Consider the following 25,452-nt stretch of genomic DNA (forward strand, 5'->3'; position numbering starts at 1 on the left):
TATCTATCTATCTATCTATCTATCTATCTATCTATCTATCTATCTATCCATCTATCCATCCCTACCTACCTACCGAGGTATGATCTAATGGTCTGAAAAAAAGACCAAAGAGCTAGAAATTTCTGTCTGGTTCTGAAACTCTATTACTGTATATATTTTGTCTCCCACTGCCTCAGTTTTCCCATCTATAAGAGAGGGCCAATACAAAACTGCACGTACACTACTTTATGTGTGCATTCTGTGAGATACACCCAATGTCGCATCTGAGAACAGCTGGGATAATATTCTCAGTGGAAAGCACTACAAAGGTGCAAAAAATAGAACACCTCCATCCTTTGATATTAAGTCCTATATCCTCTATTAGCAATAAACACATAATCAAAGCAATGGCTTCAGGAAGGTATTTTACTAGGAAAGAGAGACAAAAAAATCTAAGTAAGAAAAGAGAAAACCTCAGGTGAACAACCAGAAAGAGTAGTAGTTTTAATTTTAAAAATTTTCGTTATTCATGCATCGTGGTGGGCATTATGAGTACAACTACTTGCCCTGTGGCTTGTGATGACTATCCTTACGATACATATATGAGCTACCATTTACTCCTAGCCAAACCATGGTGGTATTAGATCATGCCTTGAGAGACGGTAGGAATACAAAATAAAATACTACTGCATTTCATAATGGTATAGAGCTTTTCATTCAAAAAGCTATCATCTATTTTGCAAACTGACCCTAGAAGAGAACTCTCCAGCAGAGTAGGCCAGAGTGGAATAGTTTTCTGAAAGACAAGATGGAGGAGCAAGCTCCCTCTGCAGGCAGAAATACCTGGCAGTGCAGTGATGAAGTCCCGCTGTAACATGGGTTTGAGGTATGAGTTTATATGTCCGTGCTGGTAGTGACACATCTGGGAGATGAGATGCTCCACGAACTCCACCTGGTCAGACTCGGACCACTGTTCAAAATACTTGACGCAGAGTTCCTTCTCCTTCTCATAGCTTGCAGACAGTTTTCTTTGCTTGGGCACAATCATACTGGAAGTGCCATTGGCAAGTTTTGTCTGTAAACAAGAAGGAGAGAAACAACCCAAATCACATATATGAAAAGAAGCTCAAGTGGTTTTATGATTTTTGTTTTTTTTTAAAAAAAAAAGAGAATAAAAAAAGCACTCTGATACATAAATTTGGCCGAGGCCATGTATCCCATTTGGTGCTGTCAGTCGGAGCGCAGCCACTGCGAGCCGTAACCCCTGCAGGACAATGCTCTGGCTCATGCCAGAGCTGCACACAAAGGACTCTGGTTAGACAGGAAACCTTGAGTGGCAATTCAACATAAACACAATTTTATTTCCATCTTGCAGACAGTAAAATGCATTTGTATTCCTAAACTACAGTTACCAGTTACTTCAATGAACCAACAGAAAACCGCATTTGTTTTTTGGTTTTGGTTTGCATTTTTTTTCCCCCTAAAGAATTGGCTGCTGCTAAAATACATAAGGAATGCATGAAATGCATGAGACAAAAATTGATAGTGCTTATTTTGAGTATAAAATTATACCTTGAGAGCAAAGCCAGCTAAAACACACCCTGATATTTGGTACATACTTCTTTCACAGAGTAAAAGATTTTCAACTTTCTGAGCACTGTTAATATGTTGTCAGAAGGACTCAGCTCAAAGAAGAGTTTCAGGGACAAAATAAAACACTGACATTTCAATTTACTACTTGATAGCAAGACTTCTGCCTTCTAAACAATTTAACTGGAAGAAAAGTGCACATTTTGCATTACAAGGGTATCCTTTGTTCAAGTAAGATTAACTGTTTGCTGGGAAGTTATTTTTTCCCCATACTGGCCAAATAGTTTGCATTAAATGCTGAAGATGTGATTTTCTCTCTTTCATTGTAATGGTTTAACACCAGACAGCATTGTAACAGTCAATATTACTGTATCATTTTTATTTATAAAATACACTTAGAGGTTCACTATTAATTATCAAATAATTAGACACAAATTACAGATATCAGAATATATAAAACGTTTATGTAGGGATGCCATATTTCTGTTCTGTGATGATAATTCTAGGCATCAACCTCACCAGGAGACTATCATCTTTAAGAGAAAAAATGAGTACCTAAGTCTCTCTGCAAAGGTATCTAATAATTTAAAAGAAACACATGGATTAATTGATTTTACAGGAAAAGAAAAAGAAAACAAAAAAAACCCAAATCCCCCATTTTTTGGCAAGTGCCAAAACAGTGGATTACTTAGAGACCACAAAATCTAGTTACCAGAACTGGATTTAGAATGCAGGAATTCCTCATTTCTCAGGAGTAAATAATTCCTGTATTTCAATACTCCCCCAACCCTGACAGCAATCCTGATTTTGAGACACCAAAAACCTCATAATTTGAAAATCTACTCAACTAATCACCACTTATACTTAATTTTCTAGAGAGAAATCCACATAAATACTCTTTTCAGCATTTCCAGCAGAGCTGGACAGAGTGTAGAAAAAGACAGTAATTAGCTGTCATTTTTAACAAGCAATTTCTTCCATGTCTAAATTACAGTTTGACTTAAGTTTCTTTGACAACACAGAACATGGAGATCACATCATCAGGGCTCAATTCTGCAGCTCAGGGGTTTCAGTCTTACTTTTATCCCCACTTCTCCCCATGAATTTCTCTGTGTGTCCAGTAAGATCATGCAAGACAAGGGCTACAACTGAGCTACCCTTTCATTTGGTCATCACGTGGACAGCACTGACTGCAGGTGAGTGGCAGACCCAGTTAGTTACTGTGCAGAAGGTTAGAAATACTCTCTCTTGGGTCAACTTTTTATATAGGGATATCTCTAAAGGGACTGTGCACAGGAAGTCCTATGTGTGAAAGGCTGAGGTTATTCTAGCAAAGTCCACAGTAGGAAACGGCGTGGCAAAAAATAATTACCAATGGACTGCACTGCACATTGGTCTTAAGGGATTCTGGTCATTTTTTCTGTACTTAAGCTGCCTGCAAAACAGACATCCCTGTAAAAATGCTGGATTAAGACAGCAGAGATGTTGTATTCTACAAGCTTGATTTAATTTCATTTCTCATTTTGTTTGCTGTGCAGCCAATCTCACAACAGGCTGCCTCTACAAAGTATTTTTTAAAAACCTATACTTCTGCCTTTTAATTTGAGAGACTGTGAAGTCTGACTAATATGCTGACCTGGAGCTGATGCGCAAAGCCCACAAAAGGGGTAACTCCTTTCCTGCGGTGTCACCATGTTCCAGCCCTTCCTTGTCTCCTGAGCACCCTTCTCTCAGCAGCCTTCAGCTCCCCAGTTACCTCTAAAACATTGGTTTGGGGTATCAAATAGAAGCTGCAACATCTGCAGAAACAAGTAATGGCTTATGTATGTACAAACAGATGGCTTAGATGGGACAAAACAACCCATTTTGCCTGGATCCCAAGTGAATACAAGCCTCTTGGGTGGGAATAATGAGTAAATTAAAGAGTCCATTGACCAACACTTGTAACAGATCTGGAAGTCAAACTCCAGGTTTATATAGTGTATCTGTTAAGAAAAGCACAATACATGTTACAGTGTTTATGGCCAAATTAGTGGACAGGAGAACACAATATTTTTTAGGTTTCTGCACGTACTTTGGCCTCATTCTGACAATGTCAGCTTGAGACCTGGTTGGTACCCTTGCCTACTCTGGTCTCCCATCAAAAGGAGCAAGGACAAGCCCAGTAGCCACGGTGTGCCCAGCAGGTCCTGTGGTCTATGCAAGCAGGGGACCAGGAGGATAGGGCAGATGACAAACACACCAGTTCTGCAGAGTAGAAACAGATGAATTCACAGGGCTCACAAAGCACTCAACCGCAATACATGCTCACGTGCCTCCCCAGACCGTTTGCAGCTACAGTTCAGAACAAAATTCCAGAATTTCAATTTGAAGATTCCTGAAAATCCACTGGGGGTTCAGTGAAAAAGGCCTGTTATTTAAAAAAGCCAACGACGAAACAGCAACATCAAGCATCTGTATTATTAAAGCACTGGGGAGTGGGTGTGTGGGAGGGTGGTTACTATCGGTAAGGAATCAGTTTGCTTCCTGAGAAATCCTGATGACTCAACCATTCTGATCCAACTGCCTCAAGTTAACAACAAACCTTCTCAGAACAATATCAGCAACTATTTTCTGGAGCACACAATTGTCTATAGCCTCTTCCCTCTCCTGGTACAATAATCAGGCCTCACCTGAAAAAGAACAAACTGTCCCACGTGCCATCCATACTGCTAGGGTAAATATCCATCCAAATGCACTGTGTGTGGTTATGCTTTTTATACACTTCACTTTCAAAAGTGGCAAAGAAGAACAAGCACTGGTAGCCTGTCATCTGGGAGGAAGTTTGGGTATAACAGAGTAAACTACTAACTCAGAACAGATAAAGCTTTTCTGTGTCCCCTTTCACAAACCCCTGTGAGGGTTGAGAGGTGCCCAAGCTGGCTCTAGGCACAACAACTCATCTGCAGGAACAGCAGAGGTGTCCCCCTACAACGGTGTGCCTGAGCTAGTAAGCTGTGCCAGGAAACCCAGGGGACTGAGTGCCTCAGGTTGCTACTTGCTCAGGGATCTACGTACTATGCTCCATTGCAGCCCATAATTACAAGACCATTTCTCCAAATGGCTACATTTAACACAAAGCACATTTGTATGCCCAGTGAAGTAGAAGAGGACTAACATATGAAAGGACTTTAATCTAAATAATGGTTTTCAACTATAGGAAGGTGCAATATTTCAACACAGATAAATAATGCCTGGATAAATCTACTGCTCTGCATATAAAAGAAAACAGCCATGGTATATCACAGTTGTAACCCACATATGACAGCCAAGGTTACTTCTGGTTTTGTTCAGTACAGGGGACCAAGGATCCTAAAGCACAGAAAAACCAAACACAAGCACAGTTCTCTGATTCTTGGTTAGGTATAGTGTTTCCCCACCCATATGAGTGGTCACAACATTCATATATTTTTGAAGAAAATCCACTATGTCCTCTAATCACTGCAGAGGACTTTGTTAAGGCACTTTCCACACGGTGGATTAATTCAGATTATACATTTTTTAATGTAAGAAGACATCTCTTGAAGTCAAAGAAAAAAGAGAAACTGTCTCCTAGAATATCAAGAATGGCTTAAATGATTCCAGCAAGATTTGAGACCTTCTGAACCTTCAGGACATCTTCCTGCTGGAGCTCTGAAAAGACTGAGAGCTTAAACTACCACTGCAAATTTCTCAGAGTTTCTCTCTAGACAAAAGGAAGGGACTTCCTTTCAACGTTCCAGAACCTACGGTCATACTGGGTTTCTCCCTTCCTTCCTGGACTCCCTGGGACTACAGGCTCTGATGCAGAGAGGTGTCTTCTACTGCTTATCTGCAGCTGCAGCGTTTCACCTCCAACTGCTTGCACCACCAGCCATGGTTAAGTCACTGATCTAGACAGAGCCACCTTAACAGGAATTTTGGATGGGTCTTAGTGAAGGGGAGGAAAAAAGAGGACATAATGTTTAATTATAAGAAATGATTGAAATAGGCACAGACATACCCCGGGTGCCTCTGCACTGCAGCAAGCTCTAAACTTGTTATCGTTAATGGTTTAAATTTCACTGTGCTAATCATTTCAGGACACAAGCCTTTCTTGATAATCTAATGAATTATTCCAACATCCTTCAGCAAAAAAAATCCTCCATGACAGCACTAATTACAAGACGTTTTCCCAGTGCTTATGTAAAATATGACAGAGCAGCAGCTTAGGGAATTGCAGAAAACTGCTTCTAATTTCCACTGAGAAACTGACAAACACCTCTCTTTCATCTCTCCCAGCTCTCAAGTAAGATTTAACTTTCTCATTTAGTTAATTACCGAGTGAGGATCATCATTTTCCCGGATCGGAGCGGCACAGAGCCTTTATCGTGTTAACTTGTGAACTTGATCGATGGCTGCTGCTAAAACTTAATAACTTCACCCCCTGGCAAATTGTAAGATAAATATAATAGGAGAAACTCTGACAGTAAAAACCTGCCAGAAATGAGCGCTGTGTTTATGTTTCTTTGCAGGCAGCAAAAAAACAACCGACAGCTTATTACTGGGTGCGTGTTACTTATATTTAAAAGACTCCAGGCAGTTAACTTTCTGCGTACTGTTCAAACTTTACTCACAAGATAAAAGACAGTGGGGAAAAAACCAAGCAATGGAATGACAAAGAAAGGAACCATGGAGGTGTATGTCCAGAGTTAGGGGGGGAAGATGGGAACTTCACAATGAAAGCAAAGCCTCACTTGTCTCTATATCCTGAGTATTCTTCAAAATTAATCACATTAAAAACACCCACAACAGTGAATCCAGACACAAAACTAGTTTCAGTAGCAGCACAAAGCCCAGGAATTTTGGAGCACGTTAGAAACTGTGTGGGAAAAGCACAGCGATTAAAAAGTACCAGTGTGGCAGTGAAATGATTCGGTCTGATGCCTGTAAAGCTGCTCTTAGCCAGGGAACCTCAGCATGGCTGGTGTTTCCAAAGCTACTTGTGTGGCCATGAAACCGCTTGCTACTGCCCATGATGAAGTACCACTCAATACCACTCCCACGTCACAACGTAACAAAAATGGTGAAACAGAGCTGAGAATGTATGCCAGGCCTCGGTGCTAAAGAGCAGAGCTAGTATTTGAGAATCCTGTTGAAAGGGTGTTGTTTGCATGGCCTAAAGGAAATAACAGCATAATTAAGAGGATACAGGTTCAATTTCTATGGCTGACTTCTTATTTTTTAGGCTTGTAACTACCAAATGCTGCAGAACTGATTCCCAGACTGCCAAGGATAAGCAAAGAGGGAAGAAGTCCTTTGCAGCTCTTTACGGGCAGTTTCCTATTAAAGAGCTCCTTGCTTTGAGAATTGGGGGGTGGCAAGGGGGTGTCTCACCATAAACAGCAGGACCTTGTGAGCCACAGCACCTGAAAGACATGAGTAGGGTAGCCAGCTCCTCATTTTTCTCCTTTGCAGGATAAACCTGCTTTTCCAGCGTCTGACTTGACAGCAAAGCTACAATGGCTAGGTCATTAAACAACTCACTCCATTTACTTTTATTTTAAAAGCTCGGTTTAGAATCTACCCATTTCTGTCTGCCTCCATCTCACATAACAGTCTCTGTGAGGTTAACCATGGGTTTAGCACATATATGGACTTACTCGTTCAGTACTGAATTAGTTTCCACGCTGCAAGGCTCACTGAAACATTCTGAAAAACGAACATAACCCAGAAGTAGATGATCATCAATCACATATGAGAATCAAAAAGAAAGCACCATGAAAGCAACCACAGCATCTTTACTATTTATTTTCAAGAGAAAATTCAAAATACATGCTCACAGTGAAATTAACAGTCCCCTAGATACCCAAGGAACTAGCAATTCTGACTGTCTGGGGCTTTTAGCTGCTTGTCCACATCTGGTTTCTAATCACACTGCAGGAAAACTTTGATAAGAAAGGATACATCTAGATGAAAGATCACTGGAATTATGCTGGACACAGCAGCCCAACCTGCTGCACTTTCTGAAATCCTGAGGGGCCAATAGTTTTCAGATGTACCATCTCAGTACCTACGATATGGTGTCAGCTTGGAGGGCACGTGGTTAAGGATATTACCTCAGGCACAGAAGATAGGGAGAAGGCTGTTTTGGTTTAGGGCCAGAGATAGCTGCAGACACCAAAGAAGTAACATACTGAGTCTCTCCAGGGACTGGGGAGGCAGGAGTGAGCCATGGGCACTTGCACACCGGCTGTACAAAGAGCAGCAATAATACCTTGCCAGAGAAGCTGCTCCCCTCCCACACTGCTACACAGTAAACAGCAACAGGGGGAGGAGATTAAAAAACTATTCTTTTAAGCTAATACTTAATGTTTCAGACAGACTTATAAAGTTTAATTGTCTGGAATCTCGTAGCTCTTACTGTAAACTTTCCTTTGATATAGGCCTCCCATCTAGATTTTAAGTGCTGGCAAAACCCTCCAAAATAAAATTTCTCTGATGCCAGCAATGGATGTGAATTGGGACTCTCCTCCTCCTCCCTTATCTCCAAGTTGTCTTTGCAAATAACAAGCACTGATGAGAAATCTGCTTGCATCAGCACAGCACTGGCATATGTTACTTTCCCAAACTACGATCCCTGACCAAATGCATATCTAGACATATGGGGGGGGAGGGCAGACACCGTCACTCTTAAAGAGCTAGGTTTCAGAGCATACCTTTTATTAATTGTAAAGTGATCGCACAGAAATTTCAAAGCAGGTCCTCCAATAACAACAGTTCACTTCCAGTGGAAGTCACCAAAGGAAATGTTTTCTTCCTCAGCATGGCTACCAGAACCAGAGTTGAACTGCTGGGACCATTACACGTTATTATTGTTAATGGAGAGGAGGAATATGCACATTATCACCTGGAGAACCAGTCTACTAAAGTCATCGGGTAATGGCCAGTAGCAGCAAAGGGCTCATTTATGGCAGGGAAAGGCATAAGCTATGCTCTAAGCAGCAGTTTCATAGTTTTCTGGAACAGTTGCTTCTGTTTTTAAAATACCCAAGCATGATCTACTGCCTGAGTGAAGTTCCTCTTTATGGGTGTTATAGCTGATTTTCTTTTTGCTCCAAGTACTCCCTTAACTCAGAGAGAAAAGCACCACAAACAGGCAGGTGGACCAGAGTGATTCAAAACATGGCTGAACAGTGAAGACTACACCACCAGGAATAAGACATGAGTAGGGGGGAGAATGACCCAAAAGACCTGTTATCTCTTCTCAGTAACACTACTGAGATTTTCAAATCACTGTGGTTCTGTCTATGCAAAGCTTTTATCATCAAGAAACTCAAGCCCTCCAAGACAGTTTACACAGTATTATTTTCCATGAGTTTCCCCCTTGGAGATGCATTTTGTTACCAAAAACAGAGAGGGAACAAGTGCACCGAACTACCCGGCCAAGGCAAAATGAGAACTGCAAGTCATGAATATACACGCTGGATATCATATACCGTTTCCCAGGCGTACTGGAGAGGTGCAACAAGCAAAACGCAGCAGCGTTCTGGAAGAACCGCAAGATTCATGTATGTACTTTGCTCCCACTGCAAACGTACTTCTTAGATCTGCTGGCAGAATTGGCTACACGAGCACTCCCTAACCCATTTCAGTCAAAATAAGCTTGTTAGCAAAGACCTGCTATTTAAACTGTCTAAGCTAAAACACCTCATCTCAACTGAAAGCAGGTTTGCAGTTTTGCTGACAGATCCTGGAGGGCAGCAACCTGCAGCAGCCAGACGAAGGCTGAGTGGTATTCTTTGCCACCAGTACAGCTAGATCTAGAAGAGGACATCCGATCAGGTCACACTAATACCAACACTACTGCTGTTAGCAGCCACCACAGAGGCAGCTGTAAAAGTCTATGAAATACTCTTGCACAGTGTCAGATAAAGCTGGTCAGTGGAATGCAGCCAAAATCTTGACAGATTTTGCCTGGTAGCTTCCTACAACCCCTGCAAGATCATCCTATAACTCTCACTCGCTAATGACCATTGTCTTCTTGAGATGAGCTGTTCCGCTAACCTTGGAGTCAAACATTACCTTGCTGGCAAACTGGGGTGATTCCCATGGAGGACCACTAAGACTGATAGGGGAGCTGGATGTGTTTGGCCTGGGGAAGACTGAGGGCTATCTACTAGCTTTCCACTACCTAAGGGGAGGTTACAGAAGGAAGGAAGATGGAGTCTTTTCAGAGGTGCATAATGACAGGGAAAGGGGCAACAGGCACAAGCTGTAGCAAGCAAAACTCTGGACATTAAGAGTGAGATTTTCAAAATATGAGTGGACAAGGTCCCGAGCAAAATCAGCTGGTTGTGAAGATAATCCTTCTCTGAATAGGCAGTTGGACTGGAGACCTCCAGAGGTTCATCCTAACAATGTTTTCTACGACTTTTTATCTTAAGATTGTGTTGGTCCATTCTTTCATTGGTACCTGATAAGAGATTAATAAACTGAGGAACAGACTCCAAAAATACAAGCTAAGGACATTCTCTAATGAGTATGCTATCTTCAGAAATTGCATTAGGTTGGGTTAGGCCAAATGCTGTTGATATGTGAAAGGAGATAATAGAAGAAAGGCAAGAAGCAGTACCCTCTGCAACAAGTGACCAGCTCCGACCATAACAGTGCTTCAGGAAGGCATATTCACTTTCACAGTTGAGCAGACTTTGTCCCTATCAGCTGATATGCAAAATGCACAAGCCAGAAGCCCACGTCACAGACTAGTGCACCAGGGATTCCTCCTTGGCTTGGTGCTTTCAGAAAAACTAAAGGAGGAAGGGAGCCTTCCAGTATTCCACTCCCTATAGCAGACTCAGTCAAAGCAGAAATGTTTGAATATAACATATAAGCAACATAAAAACCCCAGTAAATTGGGGCAGAACAGGACTGCTAGCCTCACTTGGTCCTTCAACATACTGTACTTTCCACATAATGTTCTTTCACTCAAAGGCATGATTCCACTATTCCTTTTAATGAGATTAATAAACAGTGAAAATAGTATCAATATACCTGCATTTCCCTTTCTATAAATACAGGCTAAGTTTTCCTTTCGTTTTTTTCATCCCACTTCTGAAAGTTACTTTCCTGTCATCTCAAGAATGTCTTCCACCCTCATGCACTGACGCATCCCATTGTAAATTTATCTAACAGTTACCAACCCTTTCTTTAACTTCTACAATAATAATTGGCTAAACATCTAAGAACGAATTACATGCTGAGTAAAGTAGCTTTTCCTTCCAACAGTTTTAAATATATTCTCTTTTAAACATTGTTATGTCTTCTATTGTGAGAATTGTCCTCCTTTGTGAAAGGAAAGGAATATTAGACTTTACCATTGCACACTATTTTTTAAACACGTCTGTGCTATCTCTCATTTGTTTCCTGTATTTTCAGCCAGCTCACTATAGCCTGTATTAAGTCTAGTATTAGCATACTGGAAAACACTATTTGCATCTCCTCATCTAGGAAGAGCAATTTGGGATCATGCCTGGAAAAGACACATGCAACCTTCCAATACAAAATAAAATCAAATATCAAGACAATTCAACATTTTCTACCACAGACCAAACTAGGCAGATGCACCATTCATAGCCTGTTCCCATGATCGAGGGGTTAGAGCTCCCTCTAGCACTCTTGAAACAGAAGAGCCATAGATGCTAAACTGTGACTATCTGGTCTCAACCAAAGCAGTCTTGCGTAGGGTTGTCTGTAATTTTTATTTGATTTACTTTTTACTGTCACATGAATAATTAAGACTACATCCATGAGTATATCTGAAATTCAGGAGAAACAAGTGTCAGGAGAAATTCCCTCTATAACCGATTAAAAATACTCAGATTGCTATAATTAACTGATCTCTATTTTAAAATGTAATTTAGGATCAGCTGAAGGATTATCATGTCAGCTGTGTGTACAATGTGAAATGTAGCAAGAAATTAAATGAAAAAGTTGTTGAAAATATTCAATTTTCACAGCATAAAAAAGTCATCGCTACCTCACCCTCCCTTGCAGCTGACAAACATCCCAAGGCAGCTGACAGGTCGCCTGCAGTTGTGAATTACATGTTTCTATTTCAGCATTAAATATTGAGTAACGCTGCTTAAGTAAAACTCAAAAGGTGTAACCCTGCTGAATTCTGCACAACACTGAAGACAGCGAAACACCTCATGACAGAGTGTCAGCCCTTTTTAATCGTTGGTTATTACTTATTAATTCTTGATAAACTGAAAGCTGGCAGTACAATGTAAAAATAAGAAAGGAAAATGGGAGCCAAGTCTTTCAAGTTTTGCTCCTAACTTTCCTACTTCCTTCTTGTGCTGCCACAGGCAAGTCACTCCTCTTCATTTCACAAGTCTATCTGTTAAACAGATGCATCCTAACACACTTTGCACAGAGGCAAAACACAGCTTAATGCTAGGAACGTCTTCCGAGGCCTCTACACGAAAGGTGCTTGGTGAGGGCAATGTCACCAGGTGACACCACACCACACTGTACACAAGTGCAAACTTCCCCTCAAGTTCCAGCAAACTGATTTGTCACTTAAAAACTAAACAGACTTGTTAGAAAAGGCATGGCTTCTACTTCACCTATCAGAAAAAAATGCAGCTGTACTAATCTTTCCAGCAGCCTTCCAAAGCAGAATCAGAAGTCAAGTGCATTCAAAAAAAAATTCACCTCAGGTTTTCTCAAACTGAGACACCACTCCTAAAGCCAAGACAAACGTACAAACAACTCGCACACCCCCGGAGGTAAGCGCCCTACGGAGGTGCGCTCTAGCTAAGTTCCTTTGCTCATCACAGCAATTTCAGTATGTAACCACCGGGGGACTTCTGAGCATTGCTTGGGTTTAGAAGTTTGCAATTTTAATATTAGTATGTGACAGAGATGAGGAAATACAATAGGATGTGTTAGGCTATCCACAGCTATGTTTTTACGTCTCTGATGAGCCCAGTAAGAAAGACTAGAAGTAACTAGACCCGAGTAGATGACAGAAGCACCTGACAAAAACTTCCTGGCATCGCCCGCTGGTGTCCCTCAGTCCCGGCTGACAGCTGTCCTTGCCGTTCTGGGCCCGAACTCTGTACACAGTCCTGCTGCTGCACCCAAATCCTGACACACAGACCTTCCCTCCCACAGTACAGATGGCATCCAAGGCCGTTCCTTTTATCCCCTTAAGAGGACTTGAAGAAAAGTGCTGGCAACAACTTCTCTCTCCCCACACCTCTCGCACGTGGCAGGAGAGGATTACAGTCCAATGTCTGACCTGTCCGGCAGGAGTGAGAGGACATCTGAAGTGAAAGCAAGACCTCCGCAGTTGCAGATCTGTCAGTGATGCTGGCAACCCTCAGCTGCATGCCTCTCTAGGCTGACACTGCAGGCCACCTGTTCTCCCCTATATCTCCAAATAGTTGTGGCTTGGATCCGAATCAGAGACAGGTAAGAGAAAGGTTGTGCTGACCCCACTGCATTAAGACATGGCATCAGCAGCAATTCCCCACACACGCATGCCCAAGTACTGCAACTTCTGAGGTCTCTGATCACTTCTGTATATTAGAAGCAATATATCTCCCATCTTCATTTAGGAAGCAGTTTGCAGCCGTTGTTTTTGGGCCTTCGTTACTTCCAGACTGCAAAACTTAATGAGGTCCTTCGTGCTCTCTTAGGAGATAAAGGGAGGCAGCAGCTAGTGCCAAATGTAGCCCTTCTTATGCAAACACATTACATACTCCATGTGTTGGCTTCATTTCCAGGGGCAATGGGAGACTTTGAATTGTAAAGTAGATGTTCTGTGTATGTAAGACTTGGGAGAAGCAGGTACCTAGCAGCGGACGTTAACTGCAACTAAGGAATTCCATACTTACCCTGCTCTGAGCAGGTTGAACCTTCTGAGGTCTCTTCCAACCTAAGTGTGTTTCTAACTTCATAGTCAAAGCTCATCTACACTTCCCAGGGTTTTGGAGAGAAAAGCAATTTAGATTGTGACTGAAGCCAAGTTACAGTTGTCTGATGTCAATATTTCATTTACCATAAGAAAAATCTGAAATGCTTTTTAAAAGATACTACATAAAGAATTATGTTTTTTAAAGGCTTTCCAGCTCCGGACTTCACACGCCTTTGCTATTTTATCATTCATTCTTTGCAGCAACTGAATAGCAGGTTTCAAAGAGTACAGCAGATAACACCTGCTCTCTGGCTTTGCAAGTTGAGAGCATGCAGTATTCAAGGGACCTGTTTGGACATCCAAGTTTGACTTTCAACCCCATCCCCCCAGCTATTTAAAATTTTTCAAAAAACTGTTAACTTTGTTATAATGTGTGTGTTCTATAAGAACTGCAGCTGATTCTCTCCACAAATGATTAAACTCCAAACTTATCTTCACTTACAACCTGAACAAGTTTCAAAATTCAGGTCTCAGACAATGAATTAATTACCTGTGATGCCTAATCATCTGCAATCTTCTAAATCCAATCTCAAAATACTCCCATTACAGCTCACCTCAGAACTGTCCGGGATTACAAATTATGATCCAGGACAGAGCTGACAGATCTAAACAAACAAGGCAGGAGAACAACCTGATTCAACTCACACAATTTTGTAAAATCCAGTGACTTAAAACAACACATGCACATAATTGGCATTAATTAAGCAACATTTTTATTACCTACAATCAAAGACTTATAAGGAAGGCTTACTTGTCAGAAAGAGGGCTTTTTTGGCTGAGAAATTACAAGTCTTACTTAATTAACAATCTGATTTTTTTGTAGTATAGTTGTTAACTTAAGTATTTTTCACTTTTATTTTCTTCTAAATGAACGTTAGTCTAAGCACACAAGCTAGTGTTTAAATTGACAGAAGTGGGGTCAGACAAAACAACACTGAAATATTTTAATCATCATGTATTTTAACTAAATTCTCAGTTTGTGGTCACTGTTACAAGGGTTTCATTTTGTGTTGAGAAGTAACAGGAAGATCTCAGGCTTTAACAGTACGAGAAGACAGTTAAATCTAAGCCTGTGCACACAATTAGCACAGACCTATCATATTTCACAAATTCAGGGCATCATGAAGGCAAGTTTGCCTGTTGGACACAAACAGTCTGGCTACATACAGTGCCCATTTCATTCCCTAATTTCAAAATACTCTGAGCTGAACAGGTCAAGATTCACTATTATGGTAAAATAAGTAATTGCAGTTACTTTGAATACTCTTTTTCAGGTCTGCAGGATCAACTACTTGGTTGCTCATTTTTAATTTTCCTCAACAACTAAGGTTCAGCAATGTATACAGTGAGTACTGCTGTCTGTCTCCAAGCTGTAGCCTCAACTAAGCCATCAGTCACACGCAACAAGTGACTGCCTGCCTTGTTGAAGTTATCTGGGATATGAGCTTACACAGGCAGACTAATTTAAATCTATTTTTGTAAATTACAGGTTGTGTTAAATACACATGATGGGAAATATGGAACGGTTTCTTTTACTGCACAACATGAGTTATTTCCCATTCCAGGTTCCCTCTGAGAAAACTGTAAATTTTAAAATCTGCTAATTAATGGCAGCGACTACTGGTGAGACCTAAACCAGTCAAGCAGTAGTACTCGCCGAGTACTGCAAAGGGCAGAACAATGTTCCAAGAGAACAAAGGGACCAGGATACTTGACAATAGCAAGGAGGAGCATGCAGTCATTTGTCCAAGCTTCCTTTTCCTTTCAGAATTATTGCAGGTTCTGTCACTGCCTTAATGTGACAGTTAAACCATAAGCTTTGCATCAGTCAGAAGAATTGCATCTTTACCATCTTTACATGTACATATGACTATTAATAGCTGCAGTACAGTTTAGGGCAATAATTTGACGATCTCTGTGTAAGAGAGAGGGATCAGAAAAGTAAACATAAATAAATTCCTCCTAGAAAACAAACTCCTCAACCACAACTGCTCAAACATCTTCACTGTTTCTCTTCCCTCATTTCTTAAACTAAGCCAATTCCCAAGGACCATTCAATTTACCCTAATAAAACAAAGAGGATATGACTGCTCTCTAAAAATATATATCCGGATAAACACCATAAAGGTAAGAGGAACTATTACAACAAAAGGAAGAAATAAGCCGAAGAACCAGTGGTACAATCTTTCCCTGAATAAGCTAGCTTAGAAACTCGGAGAGGATTTCCAGTCATTAGAACAATTAGGTCCTGGAATAATTTTCTGATGGAAACAGAATGGAAAAAAGACCTCAGACCAACCTTTTAGTTGTTGTAAGATGAAACTCAGGTCACTAAAGGGACAAAGTAGTATCTGCAATAGCAAGAGGCTGGAACCAGCGACCTGCAAGGTCCCAGACGGCAGAATGACACAAACCAGGCAATGCCTTGTTCTGCAAGAGGACATTCCTCACCTTATAGCTCAGAGTATACCTAAGAGGGCACAGCTGCAAACTTGTTGGCTGGTAACTGAACAAGCTGACTTTCAATGAGTAGAGAGCATTAATGGGACTGTGGGCTCCACTCTGTGAAACATACAAAGGTAGGGCTTCATTCCCCTGTGGGAATGGGCGACTGCTTCACCCTGAAAAAGAGCTGTCAATTTTCAGTCTGGCATGTGCGCAGTGAGCTTGAGCATAGCCAAGATTTATGACATGTACAACCTACACCCTTCCACTAGGTGCTGAACTGCTGAGTTGCACATCACACACAGGAACACTATTTATTCTGGTATGGTTTTATCCATCTGTCTCAGCTCCAGGTGACTCATAGGTAACTTCCGACTGCCCTGAGGCTATATTTACTGTGTCTGTAGTTGGTTCAACAGGATACCCCTCATGGTCTCATATGCATTTATAACAAATGTATTACATAGTAACAGAGAATATTTCCTTTCATACCTTCACTGCCTTCACTCTCATCGGATCTGGGGCAAATCTTTAAGCTGTTCATTCATGCGATGTCTGGATGTTAGATGAGGATAAAATCTGGATGTTAGGAGCGCACGTCACCTTAAGAGTCCCTGGTATGGAGGCACTTTTGCTGGAGGAGTTACCTTCAAGTCACTTACCACTGACTGGGAAGATCAGGCTGTGACCTGCTGGGCAGTCAGCTGCTGTGACTATGAACTCTATTGTCCCTAAGAACAATCATCATCTCCATAATTAGAAGAAAAGATACGTGGCTGATTTCAACACTGTTGCTTTCCTCTGCTAGCTTCTACCTTTAACAGACCATTTATCTGGGTACAGGTTGCAGTGAGTATCTGCCATTCTTGGGACCGTGAAGAGCAAAAACTCAAGACAGGTACCATCTGGAGCCTGGTAGGACGCCAAATCAATTCTTATGACCAGAAGGATCAAAACTTGTCCTGCCATTCGATGGTGATCCACTTTGAGAGACAGAATGATGGAGGCAAGTGTCTGACCTACAGACAATTTATGTTGAGCCATTTGAGGCCCAACATAAGATGAAGGGTTCTTTAGCTCAGTATCAGGAAACTGAAGGTAAATGTGTCTCCACTTGAGGACAGGATTTGAAGCCTGTTGATCTGGTCTTTCATATCAGAAGGAATTCTAAGTGTCAGCACTTGATCTAAAGAAGTTACTATGATGACGAATGGTCAGAAATGAAGGTAAAGACGGTTACATATTTGGAAGTAAACCAAGGGTGAGACATCAAGTTCTCCAATGAGAAGTATTTTATTCCATTAAACACTATTGTAGGATGTGAGACTGCAGACTCAACAGTACTGCTCCCACTTCCCAACTGGTGACTTATTTATGCAACCTATAAATCCACATTTCTCTGACCCCACCTTCATGTGAAATACAAGAAATATTTTAGGGACTAGTACTTTAATATATGTATTGATTTCATTAGTACCGCTAAGATTTTATAATCTCTCTAGAGACAAGTTACATTCTGCAATGGCTTATAAATAACTGTTTAGCTATTAAAACCTTAACAGGTAAACTTACAAAAAGTTTAATGTACTTACATTTTATAGATCAGATACCATGTTGCATTACTTGAGAAACAAAGTTACCATGTATCACATTGACTCATACTGTGTATATGAAAAAGGGATAGTGAAAATCAAGTGAAAACTTTGACTCTTCCAAACTTTGAAGTATTTCACCTACAAAAAGATACTACTGTAATTTTTAAGCAAGGAAGGATTTCTGGGGAATAGTAATATTGATTATACGGCTGAAAAAACCCATACAAACCCTTTAGATATATGCGACTTGCTATTATTTTTTCAAACACACAAAAAAAATCTTCTATGTTAAACTGAGTCTGAAAATTGTGACCCAGTTTAACCTGGTTGGGGGGGAGGGGTGCAGGGGCAGGGTATATTTTAAAGGAAATGCTGCTGTTGTTCTGTCAACAGCTAGACAGTCTGCTCGCCCTCACAGTGCAGAGAAAGATATGGATAATTGAAAAAGTAAAATAGAGTTTACCTAGAGGTAGGAAAATTCTAACACATAGTACAAACAGGCTTAGTTTGGGCTTCACCAACAGTATTCAGGAAGGCTTTTGGTGTGCCGGACAAAGCATATCTATTCTAGGAAGTGCACAGGTATAGGATCCATGGAGCCTAACATTTTGTGTGGGGCCAGCACAGGGGAAACGCTTTGGGAACTTTCGTTACTTAAACATGGTCTGGTGTGTGCTTTGTTGCCTGAGCATTTGTTTCTAGCAATGTGTTTATTGAGGTTGTGGGAGCTCTTTGAAAGCTACAGGGCAGGGTGAAAGAAAGGGAAGAGTTCTGGGAAAACTTCTTCCTGTATAGGCTCTAATTACTCAATGATTTTCTTTATTAGATCCAGAACTAGGCTGGCTTGTCCCTATGACTTGTCCTGCAGCAGTATGCCCTGCAGCAGTTTGTGCAGGGATTCTGGGTAGTGTACTCAAAGATGAGAGCCGCCTCTCTAGAGAGGAGTCCTAGCTGGGTGAGGATCTCTTTAGATCACAGAAGCCAATATGGCTGTATCCTCCTCAGAGCACACACAGCATAGTCTGAGAACCCAGCTGTGTATCAAAGCTTTTGTGGTGGCCTCAGGTCATCATTAACTTTAAAGAAGTAGGCATACTGCTGTGGGATCCCTTTTGTGTCCGTCCTGATGTTCAGAAAGTTACATTCATATGAGGAATATTTTAGAGAGAGTTTGATGAAGAGGTGATGGTTATTGAACTTGTGATAAAAATCAGTGGAAGTCCAGAGGGCGAGCACATACCCCTGTGAAAAGAACGATGAACTTGCAGTTAAAGCAGAAGACTAGACTGACAGTAGAGCTAAATGACAACTTTCACTCCTGGTTCTCCTCAGGTTTTGGTCTGAGCCTGGCTAAGACACACCTTGTTCTCCTGAAGTACTATGTGGTTACTTGGCAGGGTGTTGCAGAGTTACACTGAGTCAAATCCGGTTGGCGGCCGGTCACAAGTCGGGTTCCCCAGGGCTCAGTGTTGGGGCCGGTCCTGTTCAGTATCTTCATTGTTGATCTGGATGAGGGGATTGAGTGCACCCTCAGTAAGTTTGCAGATGACACCAAGCTGGGTGGAAGTGTCAATCTGCTGGAGGGTAGGAAGGCCCTACAGAGGGACCTGGACAGGCTGGATCGTTGGGCCAGAGCCAACAGTATGAGATTCAACAAGGCCAAGTGCTGGGTCCTGCACTTGGGTCACAACAACCCCATGCAACGCTACAGGCTTGGGGAGGAGTGGCTGGAGAGCTGCCTGGAGGAAAAGGACCTGGGGGTGCTGGCTGACAGCCGGCTGGGCATGAGCCAGCAGTGCCCAGGTGGCCAAGGTGGCCAATGGCATCCGGGTTGTATCAGGAATAGTGTGGCCAGCAGGAGCAGGGAGGTGATAGTGCCCCTGTATTTGACACTGGTGAGGCCGCACCTTGAGTACTGTGTGCAGTTTCGGGCCCCTCACTACAAGAAGGACATCGAGGTGCTGGACCGTGTCCAAAGAAGGGCAACGAAGTTGATGAAGGGTCTAGAGAACAAGTCTTATGAGAAGCGGCCGAGGGAGCTGGGGTTGTTTAGTCTGGAGAAGAGGAGGCTGAGGGGAGACCTTATCGCTCTCTACAACTACCTGAAAGGAGGCTGTAGCAAGGCAGGGGTTGGTCTCTTCTCCCTTGTAATAATCAAAGGACAAGAGGAAATGGCCTTCAAGCTGCGCCAGGGGAAGTTTAGGTTGGATATTAGGAAAAACTTCTTCACCGAAAGGGTTGTCAAGCATTGGAACAGGCTGCCCAGGGAGGTGGTTGAGTCTCCATCCCTGGAGGTATTTAAAAGAAGGGTAGATGTGGTGCTTGAGGATACGGTTTAGTGGTGGACTTGGCAGTGCTAGGTTAGCGGTTGGACTCGATGATCTTAAGGGTCTTCTCCAACCTTAACGATTCTATGATTCTATGATTAAGCTGACTGAGCCTCAAGGAGAAGACACTAAGTAGTAATACCCTATACACAGCTCTGATCCTGAAAGATGGTAGAGAAAAACTTCAGAGAGATCAAGCAAAAAAGGTGAAGAAAAACACCCCAAAGAATGACTTTTCACCCAGCAAATGTCCCCCAGTGTTGAAGCAGCTCTCAAATGAAGAGGCCAAAACAGGGAGAGCTGCATATGGGCAGGGAGAAGAGAGAGGCAGGAAAACTGCACAGATAAACTGCAAAATACAGACAACTGAATGTGAAAAAGATGTGAAACATTTTAAATTACATTAACAGAAAACAGGATCTAAAAAACAGCCAAGAACTACTAGCACTGATAAAATCATCCATTTGCAAAACCCAGCCAGGAGCTAGAACAAAATTATTTTATTAGGTTAAAAAAGAATTAAGATTATCTCTATGTTCATTTTAACATGTATGTAAACATTAACAATCCTTAGGCTGCTTATTAAGTCACATGTGGTGTATTTACACTATTTATGATATTACACCCCATGCTGGGACATCCCATTACAGAGTCACGGTACTGGCTCCATACTTAAGGTGAATTCTGCAACACTTTGCGTCTTTCCTGTTATTCTTTTGCAGTAAGATTACTTTTGGGCAAGAATTTACTATGTGGTTTCAGCCCACAAGGGAATCTCTCTGGGAACTGACAAACTGATTTAAGCAGCTGTGGAATAATTTACCAGGTTTTGTGTTTTATTAAAGGAGAACAAAAGGCTTTGAGAGCTTTTGGTGTTTTATGCAACAACAACAAGCATGTTTGGCTTAGAAAGTGTCCGCTTTTTCTTAGAGTTTCCCCTTGACTCCCATAAGGATCATATTTGATTGCAAATTTGACTGCAACCATTGGCAAGTGCATCATTCCCAAGATGCATGTCTAACACAGGCTTTTAAAAATGCAGACAGACCTGGGGAGAGAGAAGGTGCCAGAGCAACAGAGCCCAAATCATCATTAGGTGTATATAAACAAAAATAATACCTAAGTACAACTGATACCATGTTTCCAGATCCCCAAACGTCTAATAAGGCAACGTTAAACAGCATTGTCCCCTTTTACAGACAGAAGAGCTGAGATGGAAAAGCAGAATATGACAAAGACAAAAGATGTCTCAGAATCTGGAGCTATAATTCCTAATCTAATATTCCTCCTGTGAGACCTTGTTGCTTACTATAAACTATCTCCTCCCTAGATTTCAGGAGTGAAAGTAACTTTTGAACTTCTCCACAAAAAAGGGACTCTTGTGAGCCCAGCCCTTGCCCCAAGAAACACTGGAAGGATTAATTAAAGTTTGTGAAGCACTTGAACTACAGGGGAAACACCCAGCAGGAAGTTTGTATTTCCATATTCTGACCAGGGCTTGAAAGGCATGCAATAAACACAGCTCAGGGCACAGAACAAACACCACAAATAAAATAAAATATTGACAGCTGTTCATTAAGTGAATACTGTTCATCCCACACACCAAACTTTATTTCTGCCTCAGGCTGCAGGAAGTGGAGGGGAATCAGATTGAGACCAAAATCAAATTTTACTTCAAAGGGTTAAATAGTTGCAAAGTTATAAAAAATTGAAACCATTTCTTATAAAGGAAAATTAATTAGACAACCTTTACAAGCAGAACTGCAAGCCCCACTCATCACTGTATTAGAAATACAGCTGGTTTAGATAGTACAAAAGGTCTGTGATTTACTAGGTTAACTTTTTTACAGAGATGCAATGTGTTTAAAGCTCTAAAAACTACATGGATATCACCGAACTCATACAAAGCCCCCTCATTTTTAAAGGAGGGAGAGAGAGGTTACATCACTGTTAAAAAGTAAGAAAGATCAAAATACTACAGGAAGCAAAGATGGTGAGATCTGCCTAGAACTAAAAACCGAAGAAACCAACCTCACTTATGCAAGCTTTCCTTTCTAGCACATCTGTTTACTGCTACCTACCTAAAAGCAAGCAATGCGAGTTGACGGGTGTGTGCGAGCTTACAGCAGAGCTACACAAACAGCCTGTACAGTTTGCTGGGTGCAGTGTGCTGATTTTTGGCTCCTCTTGCAAACTGGTAAGATTTTACTTGCTTTTCAGTATCAGAAAGTGGGATACCTAGAAGTGAAGAGAGCCTGTGTCCTGATTTAAGAAATGAAAGAAAACCAGCATGGACCCTGTGTGCAGAACGACGGAGCCTCACTCTTCAATCGTTAAAACTTCTGTGGGAATTATGGGGAAGGAGAAAAGATATGCCTGAAAAACACAATGCACAGAGCAGGGAAGGAAGAACAGGAACCGTGTTAATCAGAAGTAGCTGGACTCCCCTGCACTGCAGACATTAATATTATTTCATAACATTTCTTACTTTCCTTCCCAGAAATCGCCCCCAATATCACTCCTTTCCCCACATTATTTTTTTCCTTTTAACAAAAATACCAGTTTTCCTAAGACTGGTATTCAGGTCTGACAGTCATTAATTCCAGTGTCTATTTTTAGAATGTGCTTGAGAAAATTGTGATTTTACCAAACCACTAGGAAAAAAGAAAAGATCAAGTCAATCTTCTTAGCAATTACAGCAGCCAAATATTTCAAATTATAATTTCTTGTTGGTAAGTAACTAAACTGAAAAATATTGGTGCAAAAAAACCCGCATTGACAAAAAAAACCCAAACAAACAAAAAACCAAAAAGGAGCATTAGGAAATCATCACAGTATTTGATCTCTCCTGTTTTTTTTCTGCTGAAAGCCACATGGCACGCGTAGTATTTTTAACTGAGGAGTCTCATTTCAAATATATGCCAAGGAATCTTATTTCAAACATACACTAAATAAGGAGGGGAGTAATAAAACAGGCAGTCCCTTACTCTAATTTTATCCATCTCCCTCCTCTTCTTTCCTTGATACAGTGAAACTTTAAATCCAACACCAAACCCTGTCTCTCTCTCTCTCTTTTTTGTAAACAGTGATCAACATTTTCCTAAATGACCCCCGAAAGGACCTACTTTGAAACTACTCATTAGTAACAGCCACGTTTGCAATATTAACCTGGATGCGGCTGTTTATTAAGATCTTTTAAGAGGTTTAGAATGAAGACACACTGCCGGTGTACAGGGAGCACAGAAGAGGTAATTTAAAACCCATGTTTTTCCTCCCCCTCACCGAAAACATGCCCAGCATTGTGCAGCTGTGCTGCCAGCTTCATCACTCCCTCCATCTCCACTCTTGCTAATTAAAAGGTTGATCACAGAACAATGCTCTTCTCATTAATTTCAGCTTTCTGATTGGGCAGGATTCCTGCTCGCTCCGCCTGATCTTTTCCACACTGCTGAAGTTAATGTGACAGGAGCCCGAAGATGGATTACCCGCTGCCATATTGCCCATCACCTCCAATCAGCAGCTATCTGGGTAAACTGATTGTTCTAATTTGCTCTCATTATTTTTACAATATCAGGAGAAAATAACGCACACAGCTCACTGTCAAAGCCGTGAAAATCAGCCATTAGTTAAACCCAGACACTGAGTGGCTTTATTAGAAGCACTGCAGTTTATTGATGCAGCTCCAGTAAACTAAGATAATACCTGCCCTCTTTAAACACAGTTTTTAAGGCGTATTTATGTTGAAAGAAAATATTTGTTAGGATACTTTTGGAAACGCTTGCCGTCTCAGCCTGTTATCTTGATACACTGGCAGACAACGAAAATTAAGAACAATGGAGGCATGACTTCCACATAAAGAAGGGCAAAATATGCAGCATTATCCACACGGCAGCCTGCCTGCACATCTCAGCTACTATTTTACAGTTCAAACGAAAATCATCTCAGTACTAATATGGCAGGAATATGTAAATACACCCCAAAAACACACAAAATACGGTACTACCGTAAAGGCAAACACAGTAAGGCATAATTGTGTGAGCTGTATGTACACGGTCAACAATTTAGTTTTGGGTTTGGTTTTATTCTTTTTGCTAAGCATAGGAGCCTGCATAGCCCAGCATCAAAACACAGAGACTGAGAGCAGGAACTCCAAACGATAAGGCAAACTGTTCTGTACGGCTGGCAACTATTTTTTCCCCTACAAAAAGACATTGTGCTGCCACAACTTGAGAATGAGTCAGAGCAGAAATGTCACTCCACACTGAAGCCTCACAGGATCCCATAGCAAAGAAATGAATAAAGTATTGTTAGCGGTATGAAGTCAGGCATTTTTACACCGCAGCAGTGGTAAGAACTACATCGAAAATCCTGGACCTCTGACAGTCTCTATGCTGTATATAAAAGGACCTACGTTATTTTGCCTGCTGCCTATCTGCATCTTAGCAAAGGGAAATGCTAAATAGAGGGATTAACAGAAATATGATATCTTAAATCTTGCTAAACATAAACCTTAAACTGGCATCTACGATGCTGTAACTTGCAATATGCTCTAAGAGTGACAGGCAAAGCGCAGCAGACTGATTTTACTTTTAAATAATATCTAAATTAGATTAGTTCTTTGTGTAGATCTGCATGAACCAGAGGGGACATTCATCATTGTGCCAAAAAAGTTAAATTCACTGGGGTACGCTCAAAGTGAATGGTCCTAGACCTACGTTTTATCTCTCAGACACATCATCAAGATGCTGTGCCAATATGCATGAAGCCAGCTAGGAGCTGCAAGAAAGACAACGGGAGAGTAACTGGATACCAGAAAAGGTTTAATTTTTCCCTTTGTGGATTATGAATTGCCTGGGACAGGATCCGTGGCTTCTCTGTCTTGTAAGCACAGAGCATTCCTTTCAGTTCTTGAGCTTTTTTAATATTTAAACAGCTTAAACATAAGGAAGGGTATTCTCCTCCCTTCCCCTCCAAAACAGATGTAATTCTAGTTCCCCCTCCTCCTCCTGCTGTAATTGAAAACGCTACAATTTTCATTACTGCTTTTTAATATTTTTAAATCCTCATCAGCTCCAGCCTTGCATTTGGGGGTTGATTTTGCCTCCGTCCTAGAAAAGCCACCTCCCAGCTTTGTTTGGTATCTCTTTTGACCCTTGCTAATGGTTTTCTCTTGGAGGGGCGTGCCATGCTTTTCTCCTTAAAATTCCTGCACTGAAAGACTGCACCACACCACACTCCACAAAACGTGCTGATGGCACAAATTACAAGCCCCCAGCCGAACACTCCAGCCCCCACCATTCGGGCAGATTTATGTGGGCTCTTGCCGACGTTATTACAAGTCAGAGTTTATTGGGAAATTGTTACATTATGCGGAGTGTCTAACAAATTGCTTATGCTGCTATAATTGGATTACAACAGCCGCTTGCTCCCACCGGTAAGATTAGGCAAGTAGGACTCCTGCCGATCTCTGAGCGTTAGCAGTAATTTTATTTGCCTTGCCTCTCTCTTTCCTAACAACATGCCTCTTTCCCTG

At 41.4% G+C, this 25,452-nt stretch overlaps 1 protein-coding gene across 6 annotated transcripts in view; it reads right to left on the minus strand.

Annotated features, from left to right (window-relative positions):
- Positions 1–25,452, minus strand: part of BTRC (beta-transducin repeat containing E3 ubiquitin protein ligase) — a 119,094-nt gene that overhangs the window by 23,595 nt on the left and 70,047 nt on the right. For all 6 annotated transcript variants that reach the window (XM_064464013.1, XM_064464012.1, XM_064464009.1 and 3 more), the window contains one exon: positions 823–1,054. In XM_064464013.1, the coding sequence (XP_064320083.1) occupies positions 823–1,054 (232 nt within the window). The remainder of the gene's footprint in view (positions 1–822; positions 1,055–25,452) is intronic.

Source organism: Phalacrocorax carbo, chromosome 12, assembly GCF_963921805.1.
Source record: "Phalacrocorax carbo chromosome 12, bPhaCar2.1, whole genome shotgun sequence".
NCBI lineage: Eukaryota > Metazoa > Chordata > Aves > Suliformes > Phalacrocoracidae > Phalacrocorax > Phalacrocorax carbo.